This window comes from Rhinolophus ferrumequinum, chromosome X (assembly GCF_004115265.2).
Source record: "Rhinolophus ferrumequinum isolate MPI-CBG mRhiFer1 chromosome X, mRhiFer1_v1.p, whole genome shotgun sequence".
Classification (NCBI taxonomy): Eukaryota; Metazoa; Chordata; class Mammalia; order Chiroptera; family Rhinolophidae; genus Rhinolophus; species Rhinolophus ferrumequinum.
Window position 1 is genome coordinate 32,071,643 of NC_046284.1, and position 16,095 is coordinate 32,087,737.

At 38.2% G+C, this 16,095-nt stretch overlaps 1 protein-coding gene across 2 annotated transcripts in view; it reads left to right on the forward strand.

Moving 5' to 3' along the window:
• Positions 1-16,095, forward strand: part of TENM1 (teneurin transmembrane protein 1) — a 1,301,460-nt gene that overhangs the window by 754,736 nt on the left and 530,629 nt on the right. For both annotated transcript variants that reach the window (XM_033111932.1, XM_033111941.1), the window contains exon 7: positions 209-449. In XM_033111932.1, coding sequence (XP_032967823.1) covers positions 209-449 — 241 coding nt within the window. The remainder of the gene's footprint in view (positions 1-208; positions 450-16,095) is intronic.

Consider the following 16,095-nt stretch of genomic DNA (forward strand, 5'->3'; position numbering starts at 1 on the left):
ACTGTGAATGCTTTACATTTCATGAGCATGTGGCACGTGTTTTTGGAAGTTAAGTGACATTTTTACAGATAGACTGAACTTAAAACTCTTCCCCCCACCCCACAGGTTATATTATTCTGAAATCTGATAAGTCTGACAAGCTGTGTTTCCCTGACTGCCAAGTGATAGACTAAATTTCCATTTTGTGTTTTTCTTCTCTCCTCTTTAGACATGCAGAGCAGCCCACACAACCAGTTCACCTTCAGACCTCTCCCGCCTCCGCCGCCACCTCCTCATGCCTGCACCTGTGCTAGGAAGCCACCCCCTGCAGTGGACTCTCTTCAGAGGAGATCAATGACTACCCGCAGCCAGGCCAGCCCAGCTGCTCCAGTTCCCCCAACCAGTACACAGGACTCAGTTCATTTGCATAACAGCTGGGTCTTGAATAGCAACATACCATTGGAGACCAGGTACTTGACCTATTATTGAGCCCATTAAACTTAAGGATTGGCAGAGGATGATTTCACTGAGTGCAGAAACTCATTTCATCATAGATATCTGCAGAGACACACACATGAACACAGAGATAATCATTCACATGCATGGACAAAAGGGCAGAACTCTCTGCAAACACAGATGAGCACACAGATGCACACATCTAAATTCAGGCATACACGCACACACAGACCAAAGCAGATTCATGTGAAAAGATGAGATCATAGATGTGTAAACACCCCACAGGCAGACACCCACAAAAACATAGGAAGCAAAGCCATTATCTAAACCAGGGGTGTCCAAACTTTTTTCAACGTTTTTTACCAAGGGCCATATGTGGTAAAGTACACAAACATTCGGGCCACTCACTCGAGGTGAAGTACGTATTGCCTCACCTGGTTTATTTAAGTAAACTAAATATATTTTTGGAATTTGCTGCGGGCCAATTAAAAATGGATTGCGGGCCGCAGTTGGCCCGCGGGCCACAGTTTGGACACCCCTGATCTAAACTATCATTGCATCCTCAAACTACTAAAATGTAATGGTCTCTTGATTTAAGAAACAGCAATACTACAGGAAAATCCAAACACAATCGGAGAAACAGCAATTGTTTGCATTTTATTTATTATAAGATTCTTTGAAAAAGTAAATTGCCTTCGAACATTTTTTAAAAAGGATTTGCTTCATGAATTGGAAGTCCACATATAACTTGAGTCTACCTTTAGGATGAAATTTGGTCTTTTGAGCAAATAAGTTTGCTTCTATTTTTTCTGTTACTTCATGTATTTACATTTCCAGGTTCATTCCTCAAATCTTTGTCATGTAATTTAAGTTTTACTCCTCCAAAGCTCTAGGTCCCTTCATCATAATAGACTTTTAACACTAGATGGGATTAACTGAGAAATTGTTCGTCATTTCTCGTCACTATCTTAAATAAAAAATTACAACTTTCTATTAACATAGAAAAACATTACCTAGTAAAAGATAGTATTCTGTTATAAATTCAAGGACTTCCCTTTGTCTTCTACATGCTTTTTCCACCAAAGCTTTTTCTAAACACATTTGTATATAAACAATGGGTATAATGTATCACTTGGAAAGCAATGTCTGGTGTCAGTTGTGATCAATTTCTGGAAATTGGAATGGAAAGGGAAGGACTAAAAAACCCACATTATAAGGCTGGTTATTGTTTTCCTAAGCAGCATATTAAGTTAAATGCCAGCCATGGCATCAGAGAATATGTCACCACCAACAAACTGAAAGCATGGCCCAAATCCAGGAAACTCTGTATCATCCATCACTTACTAGATTACATAGTTTCATAAACTGTTATTTCCGATATCTCCTAAGAGAAAATATAGCAGCCAGCACCTACAATGAAGATAACCCAGTTAGAACTGTGCTAGTGATAGGGTTTATCATTTTTTTAAAAATTGAAAGCGGAGCGGTGAATGAAGTGAGAGAAGCAGAAATCAATGTACACTATATATTCAAGGAGTTTCCACTAACGGTGGTGATTTACACACTTTTTTTTTTTTAAATTTCTTTGCAGGACTTAGTGATAAAGAACGAAGAAAATACTGAGGCAATCTGGTTAACTAGCAATCCTGACAAGCAATCACACTCATTTCCTCTAAGAAGCCAAATAACAGGAAAACTGGAAGGAGGGTGGGGAATGGGCTCAGGCAAATGGAGAGAGAGAACTATTTTTATTTTAAATGTGCATCTAGGCATGTTTGTACAAACTGCACCCACGGACCTTCTGTTTCTATACAAGGAATGTATTAATCGGTCTCATTTTTACAAGACACAGAGAAGAGCATAAGTTTTCATGTTAAACTGAGCAGAGAATACCTTTTTAGTACATTTGAAAATATATTCAGCATCACATGGATGACCTTTTTTAAATAACCTAGAAATCCTATCATCCTGATCAGCTAGAATATTCCAAATATATCCTTTAAAATGTTTATCTCACATGTATTCAATAAAAAGTAACTGTGGTACCCTGATGCTTACTCATGACTGTGTAACATAACCTGTTTGAGCCTCAGCTCTTCATCTGTAAAAATGAATATAAAACTCCGTGTCTCAACAGGTTGTAGGAAGATGAAGCTAGTGTAGCACAAAGTGCCTCATATGTTGTAAAGCATTACACAATTCAAAAGTAATATTTCTACCCCTACTGAGTTGTCACCTGCCTCTGCTTAAATATCGCCAAAACAGGGACTTGACTCATTCCTAACACATTCCATGCCATCACAAACAACTACTGGAATGTACTTATTGAACCAAAATTTCTCACCTGTTAACTCTGCCCATTTCTCCCAGATCTAGTTCTAGAGTCTCACAGAATAAATAAAATACCTCTTATACCTGACAGCTCTTGGGTATTCCTGATTCTTCTCTTATTTTAACTAAATGTTGCCCCAGTTTCTTCACCTGTTCCTCACATTAACTGGTTTCAAACCCTCCATCCTGGTCTCTCAACACTCCAGTCCCACAATTCAGTTTGTCCAAACTGCTCTTGAAGTGTCATGGCGATGGCTGAATATAGGTGTGGGTTCTTATTAGGCTCTTTGGTTACAAGGAGCACAGGTCATTCAGGTTGCCTGGAGTAATGAAAACATCTTTTTAGGTATACAGTCAGTTCCTGGGAACCAAAGTAAGATTGGTCTACCCCCACAGGAAGGTAAGGTCAGTAGATCTCTGGCACTGACGTGACTCAGCAATTCTCGCCATTTTTGTCCCTCTCTGCCCCTTTCTTTGTCCAGTAGCGTATCATTAGCTCAATATTTCATTTATCTACCACATAATTTCTACTTTCTCATAATACCGTCTGGTTTCCAGAGTACCACAAGACTCCTAGTGTACCACTTGGCGCCTCTTATCTCATACCTTTAGCTGCATGTTCCATTCCTAACTGTCTAATTCTCTTGCTAGCTGTAGGTTCTGTAGGGGAAGAAAAATTATTTTTCTTCTATCCTTATAGGTTCTTGACTGAGACCACCCTATAATAAAAAATTACAGGGAAAAAAGCAAACAGAATTTTAATAACATGTATATCTCTTGTATACATGGGAGAGACCTAGAAAACTAAATAACTTGTCAAAATGGCACAAGCCATCACTTTAAATACCATCTTCAGCTGAAGACGAAAGATATTGTGAGTGGGGAGACAATTATGGGAGATTATCAGGAAAAGCACAGAGAACAAGGGTAAGGTTTCATGCCTTTTCCATTGTTAACAGATTCTGGAGATTGAGTCATCCTCTTCTTCCTGGTAAAGAGGGGGTGACATACTTACAAATGGAGAGTTCCCTTATAAATGTTAATGTCTCTTACAAAGGGTGACTTCTACTTGGTTTTCAGAGTTTCTCCTGTATCTGCTGTCTCTTCAAACTAATCACCCAAAATAACCAACATGCCAAAGAGACATAGTTTGGGGTGGCAAATTCTGTTCCCCTTTAGTTCAGAAACATAAGAGAGGGAATTTGATTAGCCTGGTTAATCCCTTTTGTACCAGGTTGAGTTTAAGTTTCTTGGCAAGCCTTGTTTGTAATTTTCTCAGTCAGCTAAGGCTAAGGAGAGAGAAGGTCATGTGATTTTTAAAAAACATCAGCATGGCCATTTATGGCTGCCCCATGAGCAAGGTCTGGGAGTAGATCTGAAGTGACGTAGATGGAAGTCTTTGCAATCATCTTGTTTGATTGACTCATTTAGGAATCACCAACAATCAGTTGTCTCCCTTTTTCTAATTAAATATTTCTTTTAATGCTCTCCACTATCAGCTTTTTTGAAGGCTACATAACACTACTGATACATATTGAGAACACTGGGTAACTAAACTCTTAAAACTTTTTAACAAGTTCTAAGGCTAAGCCACAATTAATTTATTCCATAATTATATAGTTGAAGCTTTTTTAAATTGTGTGTTTGGGATGTAGGGGTACAGGTGGAAATATGATTACAGGCTTGATTTAGCCTAATTTGATCTCATCTTGTTAGCCTGTGGAGATGGAGCTGAATTCTAATTCTGCCATACAAAGTATGCATAGTATTGCTACCATAGTTGTGTCATCTTTAGGTTTGTTAAGTTCGCTTTCCTCACTTTTATGTAAGTCGATAATAAAAATGGTATATAGGGCAAGATCAAGGTCAGAGCTCTGTAGCATGTCACTGAAACTTCCCTGCAGATTGACATTTTCCCATCAGGCAATATTCTTTTACTATGCACAACCCACATTTCTCAATCTTTTTCACAGGCATATCATGAGAGACTTCGTCAATGTGTTGCTGATATCTAGATACAGTATACCTACATTTTTACTGATCTGCCAATCCAATAACCATGTCAAAAATTGAAATAAAATGAGATTTGTCTTACAGGACTTGTTCTTAGAGAGTTTATGCTGCCTTCTCATCGTTACTATCTTTCTCTAAGTGCTATAAATTATTTTTTTAAATAACCTGTTTTAGAATTTTGCACTCAACCAACATGATGTATCTTGGTCTAGTCTAAGGAGTCCTTGGGCTTTCTATCCCTTTTGAACACCAGAGTCAATTGTTGCTGTCTCCAGTCTTCTGACACATTTCACCTCAGTCCTGAAACTTTAGCAACTATGACTAGGTATCCAATCCATAAGACCTCTCACCACTCATGAAATATAATTTTAATTAATTTAAAACAGTTAAGTGCCATCTTATGAACACTTTGCCTAGCTTAGGCTTCAATTTACAGTTACCGATATTCATTTTTACCCTTTTAAGTCAATGATCATGCTTTTTCACCAAGAAAACTAGTTGTTGAGAAGGCCTCCCTGATCTCGGTCACTCAGTAACATTGCATGAGTTGCACATCTGTCCTATCCTTGCTCTTTTTGCTCTAAATATATTTTCATAAAAACAAAACAAAAACTCTTTAGTCATCTTTAGCAGTTTTTTTTTTTTTTTCCCCGAGTGTCAGGCTCATCTGGGGTATTACCTTCTTGGCATTATTTTCATCACAACTTCTTATATTTATTTATCCTAGATTTTCATCCCTTTATTTTGGTACATGTTCTTTAGAAACCTCAACATGAACACCCAGTACAGGCACACAGATTTCAGTAGAAAACAAACCTTCCCAACTCCTAATTCATCTCCTTTTTACAAAGTGTTCTCAGGACATGGTATTATACCTACTTCATTTTATAGACCTCCTTTCCTAAAGTCTAGGATTTTTGATTCATGATGTACTTAGGGACTCTAAGCTAAAATGGTTGTTTTCTCTAAAGTTTTCTATCACCTTCAACTCACCAGTTTCTTTTTCTTGTATTTTTCTTTTTTCTTCTTTGAGTCAGTGAGAGAAGCAAGTCTCCTTCTCATTTTCTCTACCTTCTTGGAATTGGAGTTGTCAACAAGGGAGATTGGACACTCGTCACATGTCTGGCAGATGTCTGTAGAGTTGAAATCAGTAGTGTTTACTACACTATTTTTAGGACATTTTTGTGGACTGTGTTAGAAATGAGTATCTATTTCCTCTATCTGGCCAAAAGCTTATTGTAGACTCCCTAAACCACCATCTGTTACCTGTATGACCTTGGACATATTACTTGACCTTGCAATGCCTCAGTTTTCTCATTTTCAAGGATGATAGTAACACTTATTCATAAAGCTGTTGTGAGGAGTAAATAAGTTAATGCTTATAGTATGTTTAGAGCAGTCAGGCACATAACAAGCACTTGATAAATGTTACAATAATAGTAGCAATAATAATACAAAAGAAATCACTCTACTATTTGTCCTTTTCTACTTCTATCTTCATTTAGTTAAAGATGTTTCTACCTTTATGTTCATGATTTCCTCCAAGTATACACATAAAACATTTCACTTCCTCTCGATGTATGCTTTCAAATGGATATACTCTTAGTCCATTCAGGCTGCTCTAACAACAATACCATATACTGCATAGTCTAAACAACAAACACTTATTTCATACAGTTCTGGAGTCTGGGAAATCCAAGATCAAGGCACTGGCAAATTCAGCGTCTGGTGAGAACCTACTTCTTAATTCATAAACTGCTATCTTCTTGCAGTCCTCACATGGCAGAATGGGGGAGGGAGCACTCAGGGGACTCCTTTATAAGGGCACTAATCCTAATTGTGAAGGCTCCACCCTCAGGAACTAATAACCTCTGAATGGCTCTACCTCCAAATACTATCACACTGGGATTAGATTTCAACATAGGAATTTTGAAGGGATATAAATATTAAATTTATAACAACCAGCAAATTCCAATTCAAACCATTCCCTCCCCTAGGTTTGATGGCATACATCTGTGAGGCTTTATAAGATTGCCCTGTGATAAATCTCCAGAACAGTTTTTGAATTATTACCTGCCTTCTGTCATTCATAGAAACAATGCCCTGACTACCAATTACATTCAGGATTATGTCCTTCCCTGAGGCTGCCCTTACTCAGAGATCAGTCTTCCTAGCTCCTCCTCCAAGACTTCTCTCCACATTCCCAAAATCTGGATTATCTTTTTAGGGTGAGGTGATGGGAATGTCTTTCACAATCTGGAAAGATGGGAACATTGCCAAAGATGTGGAGCCTGGATGATGAGTTAAACATATGTGCTTAAACAGCCCTGGTCTAAGTTACTATATAGTTGTGAACTCGGACACATTACTTAACTTCCATGAGCCTCACTTTCTCCATTTGTTATGTGGAGAAAATGACAGATTCCACCTACTGTGGCTGTTTTGAGAACTGAATGAGATAATATATGTAAAATGTCTGCTCAGATCTGGGCACATAGAAACTGCAATAAATATTATTTTCAATATAAGAGACTGGCACTGCCTTGCTGGCAAGGATAGGAATTCAGAGTCGCTACAATTAAGAGAGCACATTAGCTTTAATTTACTCTAAAAATATGTAATATTCATATATACCTGTGTATAATATTCACATATACCTGTGTAATATTCACATAGTCTGTGGATTATTGAGCATGTCTTGCATAGGGTGGCATTCAGCAAACATTTACTAATTATTCATCATATACTGCAGCTACTATGAGGAATATGATTCCCTTTACTCAGGAAACTTATAGTCTAGTACCAGTAATAGTAATGATAACTAAATGTATAGCATCACTAGATTCTAAACACTGTTCTAAGCCCTTTTAAATCAACTGCTTTAATCCTTACAATAACTACAGGTGGTAGGTACTATTAGTGTCACCATCTTCATTGACAGATGGGCAAACTGAGGTACAGAGGTGTTAAGGAACTTTAAAAAATCCTACAGGTAAGAAGTAGCAGATCCAGGTCAGATTTTGAACCTTGGCTATAGATCCAAAGTCTTCACATTCAGACACTTTCTGTGATAGGGAAGCCCAAGCAAGCAAAGTAAATAACAATACCATAAGTACTTTACTGAATTTAAGTTATTCCAAGGTAGGAACACTTAGAGGTGGCAGACCTAACCCAGCTAGGAATAGTGGTGGCAGAGGAAGTGCTGATGCAGGTGGAAGAGGGAAAGTAGAAATTTCCATGAGAAAATGGCCTAAAAATCATTTTGATCTAAAATCATAAGGAGTCATTAGGTGAAAAAATGGATAAGAGGGCATTTTGGGAAGAGCATATTGCATACAGAGTCGTCCATAGTTACCAATTCAGTAATAATAGACATTCTTCTTATTATTATTTTCCTCTCACTTTTCCTCCATTTGCCATTTAAACCCTCTTCCTAGGTTGGCTATTCTGTGAGCAAATAAGTTCCTTCTGATACTAATAAGAGGTAATCATTGTGGATCCAAAAGCCCATAATTTTTGAGCCAGAAATCTAAATTTTATTCTGAAATTCCCACTATTCGATTGCCATATTCTCCTTCCTTATCCAGAGACCTATCTTTGGATATACTAGAGTTCAAAGATCCTTATTCTGTGATTCTTCTCCAGGAAGTCTCCTTTCCCTCCCTGTGGGATAAGCCTCAATTCCAAAGCTATCCTTTTGTGCTTTCTTTGTAAAAGCTGTGTGGGGACAGAGCCAGGAGTGCAGTTTCCAGGCTCTCGGGCTCACATGGAAAGGTGCTCACTCGGGTAGTAAATGGCCATCAACTGTGATTGGATGGCCGTCAGCTGTGGCTAGTTGGTGTCAGCTGTAACCAGTGAGTCATTGGCCACTAATATAACTGCCGGGGCTACACTAGCAGAAAAATGGGGGCTAGCAAGAAGATGGGGGCTGGCAAGTGCAGGTTGCAGTTAGCACGGCAGATTGCAGTTAGCAAGGGGTCAGTTGGCAGGCAGAAAAGTGGACAGCAGGTCACACATCGTGTGAAGCCAGCCTCCAGTGAGACTATAGTGGTATGACTCCCCTACTTATGGCTCCGTGGGTGTTCCTTTTTGGCCTAGCCACATCCTGCGTTTTTATGTGGAGAATGGGAGCTGAGATCCCGCCGGACGCCTTGCATGACAAATGACGCAGCGAGCAGGGTACGGTGCCGGCCAAAGCTTTCCAAAGTGCAGTGGAGCAATTTGTGCATCAGTCTCAGGAAGACCAGGAGGAGCAGTTGCTAGAGAGCTGGACCCCCGTGAAGGGTTGGAAAGACATGGACGGTTCCCCAAACAACATAGGCCGGAGAAAGCAAAGGTCGTTGTGGCCCTGTGGGCTGGGAAGTGCTTGCTGAGGCAGCCCGGATACAGGACTTGTAATCCCAGGAGGAAACACTTGCTGAGTCCTTGGTGGAAGATGGGGTGAGGTCAAGGTCGTCCCTTACCCCCAGTTTGGGGAGGACTTGGAGCCCTTGCCCTACGGAAAGGGCACACATTGTGAGGCTAACGCATAGCCTTGGCGAATGACTGTGGACTATGGAGAATGGGCTCCATCCCTAATTTAATGGACCGCTTGATTGTTTGCTTGGAACGTACCACCACGTAGTGGAACTGGCGGATGTATGCTTTTGTGTCTCGACCAGCTGCTGTCGAGAATATGTGAGAAAGACTGGCTGTGCCCAGGAAGACTGGCTGTGCCCAGAAAGACTGGTGGTACCCTGAGAATCCTGGCTGAACCCAGGAAGTTGGGGTGTGCCCAGAGAGAGTAGCAGTGCCCTGAGAGCCCTGGCTGAGTCCCGGAAGTCTGGCTGTGTCCAGAGAGAGTGGCAGTGCCCTGAGAGGCCCTGGATGTGCCCGGGGAGACTGGTGGTACCCTAAGAAGCCCAGGAAGTCTGGCTGTGCCCAGAAGGACTGGTCATGCACTGAGAAACCCTGGCTGTGTCTAGAGAGCCTGGCTGTGTCCAGGATATTGCATTCACCTCCTGGCTCCTCGCACAGGGCCCCTTGTGGAAGACGCTTGTCATGTAGATTGTGAGGCAAGACCCTGTAGGGGTGGAGTGTGGGGACAGAGCCAGGAGAGTCTGCAGTTTCCAGACTCTCGGCCTCACATGGAAAAGTGCTGGCTCAGGTAGTAAATGGCCATCAACTGTGATTGGATGGCCATCAGCTGTGGCTAGTTGGCCATCAGCTATAACCAGTGAGCCATTGGCCACTAATATAACTGCTGTGGCTATTCTAGCAGAAAATGGGGGCTAGCAAGAAGATGGTGGCTGGCAAGCGCGGATTGAAGTTAGCAAGGAGTTGGTCGGTTGGTCAAAAAGCGGACAGCAGGTGGCACGTCGGGTGACTCCAGCCTCCAGTGAGACTATAGTGGTATGACTCCCCTACCTATGGCTCCGTGGGTGTTCCTTTTTGGCCTATACACATCCTGCATTCTTATGTGGGGAGTGGGACCAGAGACCCCGCACGTCACCCCACACGGCAGAGGTTCAGTTCTGTTCCTAGTTGTATGTACCTGGGCAAATTATTGGACCTTTGTGAACCTGATCCTAAAAATGGGTTAATAGCACTCATTTCATAAAGTTGTTACAAAGATTATTTGAGACCTCACATGTGATTTGCACTTTCATTTTATTTTCCTCTCCTTTTTCTGTTCTTCTTCTTTGTCACATTTCTCCCATCTCCATTCCTTTGATATGGGTTTTTGCTCCATTTCAGCTTTTCAGTATCCTGACTTACTGCTTTCCTTTCTATATCGGTCTCTCCATTCTATCTGTGCACTTTGTGTGTTAGTGGATTGCTCTGCCTGTAACACCAGGTAGAGTAGTACTCTTTTCTATCAGGAAGTCAAACATAGTCACTCCCTGCAGAGCACTGGGACAGTTCTCTTAGCTCCTTCATCTGAATTCACTTTGAAGTGGAATTATAGCCACTTTTGGTTTCCCTTAATTATTCTCTTTGTTGTCCCCCAATTCAAACTCCTAACTCAGTTTACTTGGTGATCTTACTCATTTTGAATTTTTGGCCAAATGTTGGCTCTATACCGTAAGTGACTTTGCTTATCTACTCTCAGTGATGATGGACATTAACCATGATTTAGTCACCAAAATTAACCTTACTTAAAGATTTTGCTGTGATATCCAATACTAGGGAGAACTTGCAGATGCTATTAACATAACCATTTCAACTCACAAGACAAATCAGAATTGTGTAGAGGAGTAATGCCAGAAGAGTGGGTAGCAACTGTCTTCATTGATTTTTAGCATATTCTGACAGATGGCTGTAGCTTGGTATGAGGCTAACTGCCCTTGTTGTCTTTAGGCCAATATGACAATTAAATGGAGTCAACAGGGTTATTTTTATAAAAGAAGAGCCAGTGCTATTCACGGAGGATATGTTGGCAAGAAATGGAAAGAGAAATGAAATTTATATGACCAATGCTTGTTACCAGAATTCTAGAGCTAGTGTCTGTGTTGGGGAAATAAGACTCATTTGGAGGTGGTGATGGCAATGGTTTAAATATCTATGGATATTTAAATACTAATCCATAAAAGTAAGTCCCTCCTGCCCCCCGCCACCCAGTGGTGGGAGACTAAAATCTACCTAACGTTTATAAATTTTTCCCACTTTAAGACATTTGCAATGTCTTAAATGGATGTAAGGACATAATTTTTCCCTTCAACAATGACTAGTGAAAAAAAGCTCAGATTATATATATTCAGTGCTTAGATCCAACAATATATCATGCTTTAATCCTTTAACAACACTGGTTTAGCAAAATCTATTTTCAGCCACAGATTTAAAGATTCTTTTTAAGACAGGAAAGGACTTCGTAGAACTAATCTATGACCTATAAATCCTGTTTACTACAGATGAACAGGAATCAACCAAGCTTTTCAGCCTACAACAAATGATGGATGTGAAATATGTTAAATTTACTTGAAGGAGAATTCTGTAGCCTTAAAATATACTTTATATATTGAGAGTAAAAATATATCTATAATAGTCTATTGTGTTTAGGCAATGAATGGCAATATTTTGGAGATTATCATGATACAGTCTCTAGTCACTTTGGTAGTGATATTATTTTTTAAATGCTTTTGAATTGACTGTTTTCCTTTCAAAATAAAAACCAAAGGCAAACGTAATGTTTCATTTTACAAGAAAAGGAAATTTCAATCATCGGTGAGATGAAGGCTGGTTTTAATATGGAGAAGATTTATTTAGCAATCCAAATGTGAATCTATACAAATAATTTAGAGATTTTTAAAAAATGACATGATTGATAAAATAAATGAGTATAGCAAACAAAAATTAAATTTTAGAGGAATCCCTGTACCAACCTTTTTATCCTCCATCATCATATATACTTACTCCCCTATCCTGGGTTGTATATTTAAAAACAGAAATACCTAGTTTTGATCAAGAGACAGACTAGCTCTTAATAACTTCATTGACTACAAAGTTACTTATCCAGTTACTCATAATAAATATTTTCATTGCCGTGTTAAGTTTATGGACACTTGTCTGTTATGTTTTACTAAAAGTATGAAATATATTTGAAGTAGCAAACAATTATTTCCCTATCAATTCAATTATTCTCCTTATTTTCTACGTGTGTGTGTGTGTGTGTGTGTGTGTGTGTGTGTGTGTGTGTGTGTGTGTGTGTGTAAGACATCCTACTGAACATTTCCCTTTGGAAGAATCCAGCTGATTCTTTATTAATTCCAGAGCACAAAAATACTTGTAGCTTTAAAAGCAAATGATAAGATCAGGTTAAGTCTTGAGGTCTTTGAAATGTCTCTGCAAGAATTGTGAAAATGCAGTACTGAGTATTCCATTTAAAGAACAGGAACACTCAAAAAGAATTGCCCCCTTTGGTGAACAGATAAGCAAATAAACAGGAACATCTGCTTCTCCATTCTCTTACATTTTCAATGTTATTTCTGAGGGTATAAGAATGTGTACAATGCAAATATTTTAAATGAAAAACAGTTCATTATAAATGCTTTGATGAATTAATTCTGGCATAGATAAGTTTTAACAAATTTTGACAAATCTGTATTGAGTGCCTGTTGTGTACCAGCCACTGTTCTAGTTGTTGGGGCTACAATAGAGAACAAAACAGACAAAATCTCTGCCTTTGTGGAGCTTACATTCTAGAGGGGTAGAAGCCTTTACCCTAAAGTGTTAATCATGTTGAGGCTAATAATATTGCCGGTGGTCTGACTAGATGTAATATGGGAGAAAGGGGAAAGGAGTCAAAATTACTTCTAAGAGGTCTTCCTTTACCTGCCTTTACTTCCCCATAGCAACTTTCATAGAATTTTCCTTTATCTATGGTCTCAAAACACCTTGTGCAGATGTCTATGAAGACCTTATTCCATTGTATATTTGCACTCCAAATATTTTATTTACTTGTCTTTATTCCCTGTTGAAAAATTTTTACTTTGATTCCTCAGTGTTTGGCTCATATTGTTCAATAAAATTTTTGTAGAATATATGGATAGACAGAGGGAGTAACTAAACAGGGAACTACAGATGGAGTAGATTTCTGAAATCAGAAACAGTAGTTGGTAGAAGCAGACAATAAGCTTATTTGGGGAAATATTAAAACATCTATGTGGGATATTCAGTTTGAAATGTCCAATATCCAATAAATAGTTGAAAATAGGGATCTTGGTCCCAGGAGAGGAGAAAAGAGAGAAAAAGTTTTTCTCCTACCACTGACTGAATGCTTACTATGTGACAAACATTGTGTTAAGTTATTACCACATTTATTCCAACTGAGATTTTCTTAAAATTGAGGCTTAGAAAAGTTGAACAATATGCTATAAGGTCACCAATTAGTATGTAATGGAGCCAGTTCAAACATACTTCTGTCTGATTCCCAAACTCATGCTAGACATGAATAATAAACAATTTCATAGGTACACATAATAATTGGATTTCCATGAATGATGGAGGAAATATTGAAAGACCTAGACACAGAGTTAAGTGTAAGAAGGAGACTATAAAGCAAACCATGGGAACGTATCTTCAGGAGTCCAGGAAAGAAAAAAAGCCTGCATAGGTGATTGAGGGGTAATCATAAAAGAGAACAAACAAGAGAGGAGAAAATTTCAAGGAGATAGTGATCATGATTTTCAAATGTCTCAGAGGAGTCAAATAGAATGTGGATGAGAAGAGACCATTGAATCTGTCAATTACAGACTTCTCGAATTTTAAGTAGCCGATTTCAGTATGGTGATGAGATTAAAGCTGGACTGCAATAGATTTGAAAAATTGTTAAGAGGTAAGAAAATTAAAACAGAGACTACTCTTTTTAAATGGAATAGTAAGTAGATTGAAAGGAAGCTGAACCAAGTCAAAACTTTCATATAAATTAGAAGGAGGGAAAAAATGGAGTCCGGGACTACATTCAGAGAGGAGGTACACATTAGTCACCAGCATGGCGATGTGGTTGACAGAAAGAAACTGCAACAAAAAGTTAGAAATCAAGTTTCCTTGATGGTAAAGAATAAGGAAACTTACAGTGATGGTCACATAATGCTGAAGAAAACAGCATGATCCCACACAGTAATACATGCAGCCGAGGTTGCCAAGTCTCAACAAGGGCATACAGCTGATGATGACACTGCCTTTGAAATACAACAAATATCTTAGGTGACCAAAGATTGTCTTTGCAAATCTAATACTAGAGGGAGGTATTATACCCTCCCACCCTTATTTAAAGTTGGCTTTCAAATATAAGTCATATTCCCAAAGGCAAGCAGCTATCATTGACCAACCTAAGATTATAATTTAGATTTACTGTCTCCATCTGGCATACAAAAAACACTAGGCAGTCCCCCATTACTGATGAAGACACTTAATAGTGACATATGTATGCACAGGGCTTTCATTGACAACATAAATGCTAACTAATGGCTATTTCCAATTCAACTATCAAAATATCAAGTACAACATAAATCGTTATACAACATAAATCAAGTACAACAGATGTCATCTGTTCTTTCCTTTTGTGATAAAATATTGGCCTACTAAGTAAATTGATTTTCTTTTGGGAAAAATATTCACAATCTGCTATTTCCCTCACCTTTCAATCTTTTGACTAAAATATTTTTTTTCATCCTGTGACAGTCTAATCTTTCAATTTTTGTTATTTACTATATTGAAAAGTATCATTAACTTAGATAACTTTATAGCAATATAGTTGGTTGCTTTTTAGTAGATACACTTGTAGCTAAATACTTTTCTTAAGTGTCATATTCAAAAGAGTAAGATTTTAGATAACATATTGCATCTGTGTGCATATGTAAGTTTGCATGTATAATTTTCAGTTGTCCAAAGTTCTTTAACTCATTATGTCATTTTAAACTTAAAAAAAAAAAAAGAAAGAAAGAAAACCTGCAAGGTATATATAATAGAAATTATGCCGAATGTAAACTTAACGAAACTGGGTATTGGGAATTTAATAATCTGCCCATATGGCAGTTAGAACAAGAGTTAGAGCTGAAATGCAAGTCTTCATACAACAAATCCAATATTCTTTGCATTATAATAATTTGTCTCTAAAATATAAAGAACCACAAGTCATTCCTTTTTGTCTTTTGGGAAATATTTATAGTTCAGTTAAATTTCCCAGAAACATAATCTGTTTTTTATTATATTTATATTAAAACCTTGATGAGCATATATGCCCCCAAAACTGGGCATTCTGGTTAATTGGATTTGGTGGTTATTATTATTTTTTCATTAGTTTCAAGTGAACAAAACAATATAATAGAACTTTTAAAAAATTGCTATTCTTGTAAAAAGTCATTCTTAAATATGAATCTACTTTCCATTCTAGATCAAATGATCATAAATTAATCTTATGTAACTGAAAATCTTACCAAATATCAAGGTTGTCTTTTTGAACATAATATATGTATACAATTATATATAGAGAGAAGATATTGTACACTGAACAAAATATCTAGATGTCCCAGGATGTCCTTTGCAAATTTTGGATGGCCTCTTATGAATAGTTGAAAAAACACTGGATTTAGAGTTAGAAATCTTGAGTCCAAGTCCAGTTCTGCCACTAAATAGCTGTGTGACCTTGATAATGTTTATTTTTTTTTTTTAATTTATTGGTGTGACAATTGTTAGTAAAATTACATAGATTTCAGGTGTACAATTCTGTACTACATCATCTATAAATGTCATTGTGTGTTCACCACCCGGAGTCAGTTCTCCTTCCATCACCATATATTTGATCCCAGTTACCCTCATCTCCCACCCCCCCACGCC